The sequence below is a fragment of the Colletotrichum tamarilloi genome, assembly GCF_030869305.1.
Source record: "Colletotrichum tamarilloi strain Tom-12 chromosome Unknown Scaffold_57.1, whole genome shotgun sequence".
NCBI classification, from domain to species: Eukaryota; Fungi; Ascomycota; class Sordariomycetes; order Glomerellales; family Glomerellaceae; genus Colletotrichum; species Colletotrichum tamarilloi.
This window is the reverse complement of record NW_026849439.1, coordinates 127,699-139,893: the sequence shown is the minus strand read 5'-3', so window position 1 is coordinate 139,893 and position 12,195 is coordinate 127,699. Positions and strand designations below refer to the sequence as shown.

General features: G+C 51.2%; 5 protein-coding genes across 5 annotated transcripts; 2 read left to right on the top strand and 3 right to left on the bottom strand.

The window, feature by feature from the left end:
- Positions 1-3,058: 3,058 nt before the first annotated feature.
- On the bottom strand, positions 3,059-3,392 carry CTAM01_11096 (uncharacterized protein; the record flags this gene model as incomplete). The annotated part of the gene is made up of 2 exons (XM_060527108.1): positions 3,059-3,154; positions 3,216-3,392. The coding sequence occupies 2 exons, from the start codon at positions 3,390-3,392 to the stop codon at positions 3,059-3,061; spliced, it is 273 nt and encodes a 90-aa protein (XP_060378278.1).
- Positions 3,393-4,484: 1,092 nt separating this feature from the next.
- On the bottom strand, positions 4,485-5,441 carry CTAM01_11095 (metalloprotease 1; the record flags this gene model as incomplete). The annotated part of the gene is made up of 3 exons (XM_060527107.1): positions 4,485-4,575; positions 4,638-5,164; positions 5,226-5,441. 3 exons carry the CDS (start codon positions 5,439-5,441, stop codon positions 4,485-4,487), a joined length of 834 nt encoding a protein of 277 aa, XP_060378277.1.
- A 1,359-nt stretch (positions 5,442-6,800) lies between these two features.
- On the top strand, positions 6,801-8,082 carry CTAM01_11094 (uncharacterized protein; the record flags this gene model as incomplete). Its single annotated transcript, XM_060527106.1, has 2 exons — positions 6,801-7,448; positions 7,573-8,082. 2 exons carry the CDS (start codon positions 6,801-6,803, stop codon positions 8,080-8,082), a joined length of 1,158 nt encoding a protein of 385 aa, XP_060378276.1.
- A 445-nt stretch (positions 8,083-8,527) lies between these two features.
- Positions 8,528-8,808, top strand: CTAM01_11093 (uncharacterized protein; the record flags this gene model as incomplete). Its single annotated transcript, XM_060527105.1, has 2 exons — positions 8,528-8,584; positions 8,653-8,808. The coding sequence occupies 2 exons, from the start codon at positions 8,528-8,530 to the stop codon at positions 8,806-8,808; spliced, it is 213 nt and encodes a 70-aa protein (XP_060378275.1).
- Positions 8,809-9,416: 608 nt separating this feature from the next.
- On the bottom strand, positions 9,417-10,727 carry CTAM01_11092 (early conidial development-2; the record flags this gene model as incomplete). The annotated part of the gene is made up of 2 exons (XM_060527104.1): positions 9,417-9,679; positions 9,734-10,727. 2 exons carry the CDS (start codon positions 10,725-10,727, stop codon positions 9,417-9,419), a joined length of 1,257 nt encoding a protein of 418 aa, XP_060378274.1.
- Positions 10,728-12,195: the final 1,468 nt, after the last annotated feature.

Sequence of the window (12,195 nt, the reverse complement as noted above, 5' to 3'; positions counted from 1 at the left end):
CAGAATTCGTACTTGTCGTTCCATTTCATTCTCGCGTCGTCAAAATACCTCATTTCTTTTACTGCAACCCACCGGTTCTCTTCAATGTGGCGCTCGAGGCGTGCCAGGGTCGCCTTTGGTACCCTCACAGGAGTCGGGTCTGTCATTTGAACGTCTATAATGTCACCTCACCATTCCGTTCTTCCTCGAGGCCGTTCGACCATCGCGGGTGGGCGCGGCTAGGTGGTCTATTCAACCCCTCACGACTCCATCCTCGTGCGCCTCTTCTGCCCGCCGCTAATCCGCATTCGAGCCACGATGACTGGCTGACGGTGGCGGGGGTCGGCTGCCATGCTTCCGCTAAGCAGACACTCGAAATATAGCACGGCTACTCGGAGGACCGAGATCTTGAGAGGTCCACCCTCTTGCTTACTGGCTCAATAAGCGGGCTTCTGACCAAAGGCAGGTCTCTTTATTTTTGGGAAGCAATCACTTTTCGGTCTGCAGGCCGAAAATACACATGGACGCAAAAACGTGGCAATCGCGAAAAGACTTGCCAATCTCGTTTGGCTATCTGGAGTCATCTCGTTCCGAGAACTCTTCGGCCTCACCTTTGGTAAACCCCGGAGGACTCTACGAAGGTTCTGCCATTTATGAGCTCCACCGTCCGTAAGTTCCGACTCAACCGGCCGTTTCTCCCGTTTCTCGGCGCCCTTCTCCCTGCATCCAGAACGTTTCGTTTCCTTGCAACCTCGCAAAAGCGCACTGTTCACCACGGGGACAGTGGCGGACAGGGCCGTTGCTCCACTGATCTCCTCCGTGCCATCACATCACGACAGCACTTTAATTCACACGCGACTGGAACTCCCTTCTCCTGACGAGATCTTTGATCCAACTCCTCCATGGTATCATGGCAACTCCTTTACAGCTCGACGAACCAACATCGCGAACCTGAAACCTCGTACAGTCACGTCACAATGTTTGGGGATCTGCAATGCCACGCCGGTGACATTTCCAGTGCTACCGACTTTGGGCAGCTCCAGTGTTACAGATTCGGCTAGATTTCTCAGGGGCAATCGAGTAGTAAAATCGCTCTCCGGAATGTAGAATCTGACGGTGCCGGCCACCGGTGCCTATCCAACGGTTCCTTGTGCACGACTCAAGCTCGGAGCAGCCTCGTCCTTGAAGCTGACGACGGGCGCACACAGAGCTCCGTGTCCTGAAGATTCAATACACACTTCCCTCAGGTCTGAACTTTGAATGCGAAATTGTGGGAACAGGGCTGCGGAATCTCCGTTGGGAAATAAGCTTCACGTACCAACACCTGAATCACAAATGTCGCAATCATCATCAGCTTTCGAGGCTTACAGCAACCGCTCTCACGATGGCTTCAGGCACGAAGATTTTCCACATGAGTTCAGTGAAAGTTTCCACATATTGGGACTTGATCAAGGCTCCAATCCATCAACCAGGACTTTGGCTGGCCGGCAAGGGACAAAGACCAACGACATGGTCGGGCCAAGACAAGCACTACCGACAGCCTTGCACGCAATCTAAGCCCCTGAGCCGATCGCAAACATTGGCATGGGATGAAGTCCTCGTGTTCGAAGACGTCTCAAATTTTCCGCGCCGCCCGCAGATTGTCTGATCAGGCATGACTTGTCAGAGACACCAAAGCCAATTCCTCCGGAGTGTCACGTTGCGGGCGACTGAAAGATGACGAGCTGAGATTCGTTCCCTCGGGGCCTCCAAGCGAGGGGAAACTTCCCGTTTCAAACGGCCACTAAGCCTTAGCCTACGTTTCAGAGCACAGCGCACTGACCACAGCCTTTGCGAATCCCTTCAGGTTCCCAGCTGTCCCTGTTGCTCAACTCTGCTGGTCTCCAGGAATTCATCCCCAGACGACCCAACAAACCCACTTGTACGCGGAGGATCACCCTTTTCGCGAAGCCCTACATTTGGGGTTCGTCCATACTTTCGCCAGTGTGTCGGCGATCAAACCGAGCATCACATCCTTGAATGATAGCAATCAGTACCTCCTGAACTACAGGGACTGAATGCGACTTTGGAAACCCCTAATAGTTCCATCGTGCTGCGCGGTGCCTTTGAAGCGACGAAGGCGGCAGGTCGGAATTGAGTCTGAATCATTGATCTTGATGCCAGCCCCTCGAGACAATCATATTTGGAAAGTCGGCTTGACAAACGAGGCGCAGTCTGCCGAATCAGCTTTTTCTTTGCTGGGGGATCGTTGGACCGTGGTCTTCTTTCTTCCGGCCGGTTGACCCAACAGAGCGGTACCTTGTGTTTGTGACCGTCTGATCGACGTCAAGCATCCAATTCACATTGTCAAATACAGCACTGCCTGCGTTGACAGCAAAGCTTCTGGAAACTGCAGTGTTCTCGACTTACAAGAATGAGGTTCAAAACGTGGCTGAGAGACGTGCCGCAATCCTGCATTTCTCACCGTTTTCCGGAACTTCGAATACACCACGGATGGGTATGCCAGCTGTCCAGAGACCGATGTTCCCTCCACAAGAGCTCTCGACGCTACGTGCGGCGCAGATGAGGTCGCGCAGAGTAGCACACCAGTTTTCTGAACCCGAAATTGCACGCCGAAGCGGCTCCGATGGCACTTGGACAGTATTTTCCTCTCCTCTACGTCTTCTGCGTTGCTCGGACTCTTTCCGAGATACATTGTTCTGAATCAGATGGCTGCGATTTCTTAAGAGGGGCTCGCCCATGAGGTCGTCACAACCACCACGCGATTCTGCGGTCCCAACCCCCTCTTCACAGGCACACCAGACGGCTAGTTCATGTCACACAGACAGAAAGTCTTCCCGCTTCTAGCAGCACGCAGGCGGACTAAGGCACAGCCTGCCGTAGCACATCTGCAGATAATCGACAAAGCACTTTCTCCAATTTTCGCAGTCTCTCACGACTATCGCGGCAGTGGACCGCGGCGGCCGCATGGCGTTCTTCGAGCCAATCACCCACGTTCATGGTTTTGAGCATGGGCGCTTACGTCGCATGCCAACGTTGGACTACCTACCTGCAATGCTGCATTACTGCAGTGTAGGTATCACGACAGAGCGTCCATCGTTCCCCAGCGCACGCTATTGACCTCGCTTACACCGCCTACAGCCGCGGTCTGCCGAGCTTGCTTGCCATTATCGCGCTAGCGATTGTCAGTCGGAGTCCTCTTCTGTTCCTTTGACCGTTTAGCTTGCTTGGCCTACTTGGCCACGAGGAGGGTCGGGCGTGGAATGCGCTTGTCGCCTACGTTGGACATGATGCGGTGAGGCGACGGTCGTGGTGTTGGCGCTAGCGACGCGGATGTCGGATGTTTGCTCATGATTTTCATAGTCTTGACACTGTTGGAAGCCGAACCGGATGAACAGGAAGGTGGCCAGCATGGCAGTCTGAACCCTGGTTTGGCTCTCACATGATTGATTCTACCTGCACCGGCGAGGCGTACTCCGAGTTGCTTGGACTTGTTGGTCCGCAGTTGAGCAGTGACGGTTGATGGTCATAGGGGCTTCAGGTTCCCTGTCGTGGCTATTGCGGCCGGTTAATGGCCGCGAGGCAGTCTTGATGCGTTTGGCACTCTTGCCTGGCTTTGCATGAGAACTCCCAAATCACCGAGCAAGAGAATGTCTAAGGCACGTCGGGGCCTCGGTCGCCTCATACATGGTTGATTCTTTGGCAGCGTTTGACGGGTCCAATAGGTGCCGCATGCGGGCCACCATCTCCGGCGATGTAAGCCACCTCTTTCTCTTGACAGATGAGCTTTACCATGAACCCCGCCATTTATATTTGGCTCGTCGTGGGACTGGTGGGCTTTTGAAGGATGAGGTGTGTGTGCTGACCGGACTTATTGGCAAAAGGTAAGGGTTGTGGGATGCATAATCCTGTTTACAACACCAAGAGCATGTCTAATCCCATGAAGGGTCCATATTGGCTTTCAGTAGAGAACGCAGTTTCCGTTACATCCATCAGGAAGCAATTCGTTACCCCTCTGTCATGCGCAAGATTTCTGAGGGGCGGTAGACAGGTCGCTGCATGCTCGTGCGCTGAAGCCTGTGGGCCCATCCTCTAGCTACACTATATATAACAGCTCGTCGCCTCCCCACCCAACCAACTATCACTGGATGCCCACATCCACCAATCCCCGATAGTCTAGTGGTGAGGATATCTGCTTGTCACCGGGGCAATCCCACGATTCGCAGGGGACCGGGGTTCAATTCCCCGTCGAGGAGTTTCTTTTGCCTTTTTGCACCATCTTTGGAATTCTTTTTAGTCTAAGAGTGCTTTCGGATGATTTTTTTGGCTTGCGGACGACCTGATGGCGCGTCGTCGAGGTTGACATGATGCCGCGGATACTCGCGATTCCCCTCAAGAAGTGCATCCGTGGCAGGTCCGTGGGGATATGCAAGCATCGAATCAAGTGCGAGATGTATCTAATTAAGCTGATGTTCTTCCAAGTGTAGGGCTGAAGGATAGCCTTTTCACTTTGAGACTGTGCTGTTCGCCCTAAACGTCGTCCACTGCTCATGCATTCGCTGCACTTGTCCAGGCGTAAACTCGTTCCAACAGTTACTACAGATCTCGTCAGTCCACCGCGCAACTTGGCCGACATATCTCCAGGTGACAAGACTTACTCTGCTTGATAGTTCATAAAGTTGTAGAGAGGATCCACGCCCGGCAAACCGGGACACGTATCCTGCCCAACCGTACAATTCCAAGACGGCGTAGCCTGCGCGGGCGTATCATCCACATAGTCCGTCCCGGTACATCCTCCCTGGAAAGTATGCGGCAGCCCGAACCAGTGTCCGACCTCGTGGACCGCCATGTACCCGCGATCGTTCCCCGTAGGCGAGTCCGCGCCGGGGACCGTGTTGGCGTCGATCTGGCACCCGTCCAGGATGAACGTCTCGGACCCGGGGAAGGCGTCGGCTTCCGGGTAGAAGCAGCGGCCTAGGGTCGGGTGGATGGCTTGCACGTAGATGTTGAGGGCTTGGTAGGTGCCTTTGCGGAGCGCGGATTTCATAGCGAGTTCGTCGGTTGGGTTTGTGACTGTTGACCAGCTTGCGTTTACGGTGCGCGAGGTGCCGCTTAGGGTCATTGTGATGCCGTATTTGGTGAAGGTGTCGCGTAGGATTTGGAATTGCGCTTCGAGGGTGGCTTGCTGGGGCGTAGGTCAGTCTAGCCCGGCATGCTTCATCAACATACTAGAAAGATGCTCTTACACTCAAGAGAGCCGTTTGATTGGGGGCGATTGAATGGAGATAGACTGGGACGGAAATGTTGGCTGCTGGGAGGCTGCTCCTGCTGCTGCCCACGTCTCTGCCTGCTAGCGATCTTGCGATTTGTTTGTCGCTGGGGTCCGGAGTTCCGCAAAAGGAAGTTAGGGAGTACAGGGATGCCTGTGCCAGTGAGGCACTCAAGAGCAGAGAAAACAGCATCGCGACGGCTTTGGTCCGGTTACTGCGACAGTAAAGACTGTTTTGAGTCCGGCGAGGGCAGGTTCTCTCAGTGAGTGGCGATGTTTATTTTGGAAGTCGAATAAAGATTCAACATGGGCTGATAGGGGATGATGGCACACGCGTAGCCACTTTGCCAAGCTTTTCGAAAACTTCGTATTCTCATTAAGATAGATTGACGGAGGGGTTGATTAGCACCCCATTGCAAGGATTGTTCGTTAGGGAAGGTGATAAGAAACGAATCCAAACCGACTTGCAAAATGACGTTGCTTGAGAAACATATTGCGATTCGTCCATTTGTTTCTAGACGTTGACTGCTGCACCTGACATGGATGCACGATGATTTGGTTACCTTTCCCAGTGTTTATGTGTATTACCACCGAGCGCTCTCAGAGAAAAGGCCTCGAAACTCTAACACATGAGCTTCGATGCGGTGCAACGAAGCTGGTCGTTCCGTTCCCTGAACAGAAAGCTAGCCTACGTTCATCACATAGAGATGATGCATCAGTGGGTTCCTTTTCTGAAATACTCAACTATACATGGCTGTCGAGTCAATGACAAACAAACCGCAGAGCGAACCTGACACAATGCCAATGACCACTTAGACGTTCTATTCCTTTTTTTTCATTGACTATGTGCAACAAGACGTCGATCCACTTCGGAAAGTAGTAGACGCGCAAGGCAACGGCGATAAGAGCTCTATAATGCAGTTGCTCCCAGATCGCCTCGAGCGGAAAACCGAAGTTCATTCACACAGTAGGTTCATCCTACCATGCATTGATTAGCCAAAGGGTTCAAATCAAATGATGGGGAAAAGGCTACAAGACTGGGGATGGGAGATTCAGTGCGTTCTAGAGCCAGATACAGCAGAGACACGTTGAACTGCCGGGGTTGTGGAGGTCTCAATGTCTTCCGGAAACGAAAATATGTAGGTTGCAGGCGAGATTCTGTCTGCAATGGGGCTCACTCATGTGAATTCGTGAAGACAAGCCAGCTGAAACGTTAAGACAGACGAGAAAAACCTTCAAGTCATGATTATGAAGTGGTTGCCATCCTCTTCTTGTCAGATTGTATGGGTTTCAATTCCCAAGAGCATACACTTAAACTATCCTCACCAACTTCGGACTTCCTTACTTCAGCCAAGAGGAACAACAGTGAACGTAGAAGCTCACAAATGTGTCTTAGAGTGACGCCTCATCTATTCGCTTCGAGGCAGGCTGTGCAAGGATGGGAATCCCTCGGCTTTAGGCAGCCTGCTGCTCATCATCATCGTCATCCAGCCTGGTCTCACTCCTTCTATCTCTCAACCTCGCGATAACAGCAATTCTAAACCAAGACGATATGGTTACCTGGGATGAAGATATCAACTTCGCGAGCGCTTTGCTTCTGCACAGTTGCCTGACCGTTCTCATTAAAGAACTTCTCAATCTCGTTACGATCGTTATCAGGCTGGCGCCCTTCCTCCGCAAGACTCAACCTGGAACTTCAAACTATCGCTCCGTTCTCCTAGACGGGTACACCTCAATTCTCTCCAACGACAATGATGGCGACCTCGCCGAGCTGTACTTCACAAACACGGGCCTTCTCCTCCTGAGCGCATCACTTGCCTCCGCCATCGCCATGAACCTCTTCCTGTCCGACATGGTTCTCAACGTCTTCGTCGCCTGTACATTTGGCTTCTGCTTCGTCGTGTCTGTCTTCTCATGCCGTCGAAGCTGGTTGCGGTTTATCCTCGCTCTGCGACGAGCGGGGCGGTTTGTGTGGTCTGATACGCCGTTTGTCAACTTCTTCTCGCTCATTTATGTTGCGGTGGTGTTGAAGAGTTCGACGACTATGAGGCTGAAGGATTATGTGACACTGCGGAGTATCGCCATTATCGAGCTGGTTTTCATGAAGGCGTACATCGCGGCGGCTAGCATGGATCGTCAGATTGAGCTGTTGCGTTCTCTGCACAAGTCCCGGCTTGTGCTTTACCAGCATGGATCTAAGGTATGGTTTCAGTTTCCTCGTTTATCGATATCTTACTATTCTTGAACACTGTTTTCCCGAATCTCATCGTCCAGGCCAACTTAGTTCCCGAGGAGAAACCTTCTTGCTGATCTATTCACTGCAGGCACAAGAGATAGACACTATTGAGCCTCCTCGCCTCGAGAGAAGCTCAATCGTTCCGTTCACCACTGCACAGAGAATTTCGGTCATGCTCATCAAGACAACTGTTGGACACGACTTCGGCTCAGTCAGAGGCTCGAAAGGCCCCGGTAGCATCCCTGTACCCCCTACAGGCTTCTTTACGAATGATAGCGTGGGTTCGGGAGACTGGCGTGTCTATCGGCTACAGGACGATGTAATGCTGATTGCCGACAACCTGCGTGCTACGTATCCGAAGGAGTGGTGGAAGAGATTGATCAAAAAGATGCACGGTATTTTCCTCAAGCAGTTGAAGAAGGTTCGGGTTGTTTACCTTTTGAGAGTGGGTCAAAAGTTTGTTGGAGACGATTCCTGCAAGAGGGAAGTCTCGCTATGGGTATCGAATGTGAATCTCGTGACTGGTGTTAGCAGCTCTGTTCTAGAGTCTTACACATTTGTTGAACACGGGAGCATTGATGGCGGCAGAGTTCTATAGAGTACAGCTAGTCATAAGAGAAAGCTTGGGCTGCGAAGGTTTACGCTGGTTATGTTAAGTGATTAGCTGTGATGTAACTACTAATGCTTCGTCCGGGATTCAGTATTGTAATAACTGAAAGGTAATCAAAATTTGCTTCCTCCTTAGGCTCGAAAAACTGGGTGATCAACGAGTTGTCTATTTCGTCGGGAATGAAGGTCTGTGGCTATGCTCCAATATTTATGAACTCTAACCAGGTGGTCGTGTCTGAAATAGATTGAGTGGTACACCAGAGTGATCAAAGCCTCAAACACAAAGCCGTCCATACTTTCCGAGCTGTAACTCTCTCGCAATGCAGATCATGTTCCTCGTCAACAGAGCATATAAGAACCCACTGGAATTCCCGAGCACCGCAGCGGCTAACGTTAACTACCCGCATCACCACTCCGCCTAATCAGACATCAAAATGCAGGTCAACAAGCTTCTCATCGCTGCGGTGCTTGGTTTTGCAACCACTGCTCTGGTATGTCGCCAAACCAGCCCCATTTCTCTAAATCGGTCCACTAATCTGCGTGTCGGATCGTCAAATAGGCTCAGGAGGGCAAATGCACGGCCAAGGGAGAATGTCAGGAGAACATCAGCGGCGTCCGCTTGTTTTGCTCTTCAGGCAGCTGTGACGGGAAGGAAGGACAGTCTTGCACGAGAAACGGTCCTGGGTCTTCCAATGTGGCCAACTGCCCTGAATGAAGTATCCAGCTAGCATTAGGGTCACCTTGATTATGTGCCTATAGCGCTCCCACTTGCCGCAGAGTTGCAGGTCGTATCTCCAACTCTTATCTGAGGGGGACAAAATAGTTGCGGCAAGCACCCGCTACTTAGGCTCCTTGTGGTGCCTTAACACCACGGTTGAATTGAACAAAGAGTTACAACAGTGAAACCACTCCTTCCGTTTTTCATGCGCTTCAAATAACAAGCAGGCGGGAGCTCGGCTGGATGATATGTAACACCATGCTGTTGACACCCTCTCAGTCCTGCCTGCCTATTATTACAAGATAGCACATTCAGGATCTGCGGGTAAACTACCTTTGTTCTATCTTGATTATTGTGACAATGGGGGAAGTCTTGTGCTGAGTGTACTGTACTAATGGAATAAAATGCTTAAGTAGTGTAACATTCTATCATCTCATCAAAACATGCCGATAAATGCAGGATACATGGCCAAAGTAAGACACAAACTTGACGATGGATTTGAAACAAGGCGTTTTACGACTCATGTATGTGAGGTCTAGTGAGAGGAAATCTGAATAGAAGACTAATAGAGAAGGAAAAATATAGACGGGAGTGGTAATTAGACATCAAATGGTGATAGTCTCTTCAGAGAGCGGCAAGACCTTCTTTCCACACGTGTAAAACTCATATTCAGCGTCTTTGGAATGATCCTCCAGCACCGGATTGGAAACACTGATAGCTCTTGCTCCTCTGGCAATCATGTCGTCGCGATACTCGCCGATGTACTTCACCACATCGGGACCCTGTCCCCCAGCGTTGTGGATGCTTGTGATGGCGTCGCCCAGCCTCAAGCCATCTGTCAGTGCACAAACACCGGCCTCTCCTCGGACTATGGGGATTGGATTAGCTTTGACTTCCCTTCAATCCATGATTGCATACTTACATGGCGTCATCGAGTGAGCGGCATCCCCGGCCAGAGTGATCCTGCCAGCAGGCAGTTGATCGACTGTCAATTGCACACTTTGAAGCACAATCCCCGGCTTCTTGTATCTCTCAACAGGCACCTTGTCGACTAACACGCGCAGACTGTCGGGATAATTCTTCGTGTTTTCTTTCGCGAATGCCATCAACTCCTCTCGTGAGGCGGTAACGGTCCAAAATGGCTTCTCTTCTGTGCTCTTGGCAGCTTCCTGGTCGATCCAGTGAAGAATGAAGTAGAAGTACCCCGTCTTCTTATCCGGGCTGATCTTGTTCATGGCGGCGAAAAGGCTTGCTTGCCATCGGTTCTCGGACGATGAGTCCAAGACAATGTAGGCAGAATGACCCAGTTCAAGCTGATGCTTCATTTCATCAACCTCGAGTTCAATTTCGCCAACCAACGAACCCACAGGGAGCGGCGTCATGACATCTTGCCCGCCCAAGATGTGCCGACGCACCAAGCTCCGATTTCCCTCAGCCCCAACAAGGATGTTTCCGGTCTCCGAGCTTCCATCTTCAAAGTGTGCCACCACCTTGTCGTCTTGCTCCTCGAGTCGTACTAGACGTTTATTGAACTGCACCGGCAGATGTTGTAGAAGCCAGTCACGGAGACGCTGACGGTTGGCACGAACAATTTTCCCAGTCTCATCGTCCGTGACACCAACTCGCCACGAGGGCTTGCTGACGTCGTAGAATACGAACTGTGCCGGGATATGGTCGAGAGGGCTCAGATGGTTGGTTTGTTCGATGGGGCCAAGGTCTGCGGGCATCGACGCCGATAGTTCAGCTAGTAGAGGGCCGTGTAAGGCGATGGCCCATCCTTGAGCTCTAGCATCGGCTCTACTGTCCCTTTCAAAGATGGAGAAAGAGATGTTGTTCTTGCGGAGTATCTGAGCAAGTGTGAGGCCGCTTAGCCCGGCACCGATGATGAGAACATGGGGATTCGACTTGGGCGACATGGTGTTCTTTTGGACGTAGAAGTAATGAATGAGAACGAGCGATGATTTGAATTGGATTGACTGGCTGTCCTTTTCGTTGTCGGCCAAAGATTTATATACATTTTGAAGACTTGTAGTCTGTCTTTGAACAAGAAGCAAATCGTACCCTTGTCAGTTGCATCGGCCGCAACGTTGAAGAGGTGTACTCAGTGGATTATTCCCGGTCGGATTCGTTCATGATTCGCGCGATACTGGCGGCCAGCACTCCGTCGGCCCACCTTCATGAAGCAGCTGGAGACACCCGCGTCGCTGATCCATCAGTTTCCGCTTGCCGGGCGCATTGATCAAGTGCAAGGGTCGAAATCATTAAGGTCTTTTGATTCCCCAGCTTTTGATCGCCTTTTTGTTCACGGCAACTCTCAGAGTAGCAGCATCATTACCAAGTGACTATTCCTCCATACACATCAAGGCACAGGGCACACAGCACTTCCACTAACAAACTTGAAGCATCGTTAATAACTCGTACAACTCGGTGTATTTCTTTGCTTGAAGCCTCTCCTTTCTATTTGCTTCAAACATGTTTCCACAGCGCCATAGGTGGAAAAGACGACAGGCTAATGTGTATAGCGTTGATGGCACGGCCATCCACAATCTACCAATCTGATCACGTCACAAGACAAGCTTCTGGCATTGTTGCCCTGCATATACTCCATAAGCTCTGCGTATCCCTTGAAGCCACTAAAATGACCTTTAGAGGTTCTGTTGGCTTCGAGTCACGGAACACCTCTCTGCGTTGTATTTTGCCATGCTTTTCAACTTCAAGAAGCACTGTTTCTACGCTTCACCCATCTAGGTAGTTCTGGCTTAGGAGCTCTGTTGCGACCTGCCATACTTAGGCGTGCAATACCCCTCATCTTGCGACACGCCGTCTCCTCGACAGTTCGGGACGTGCCAGTGTGTTTACTTACTCGATTGCATCATCAATCGCCACATGATAATTAGAACCGGCCAGCGTGGTCTCGCGGAATGACGCGGTAGAATGACTATCAGGTTGGTTTCGAACAGCAAAAACTGGTGTCCGGATTCGCTGAAGCAGGTGGCTAGCCTACCTCCCGTAGCAACTCGTAAATCCTCGAACCGCAGCGGTGACAGGATTGTCTACTATAGTCATTTCTCTACAATCAACCACAAAGTTACAGGTGAACCTACGCCATAGAAATTATAATAGAGATCGGCGGAGGTGACCGCATGTCAAAAGTTCTGCGGTCATCCTTAACCAAGAGACGAAAGGCCAAAAGTCGCATCAAGTCCTCTCGAAAGGAGGATTATCAAGGCTAGACCCCTGATACCCCTAAAAGCGTCCTTCTCTCTATGCCAGAGAGCACAAGCCCCAAGTAACTCCAATCTGATGGAACAGAGGTCGCAAAAGAATCAGAGCATTCCTTGGCTCTTTAGTGTGATGGCGAGATGCCCCACGGTGTTCAGACTT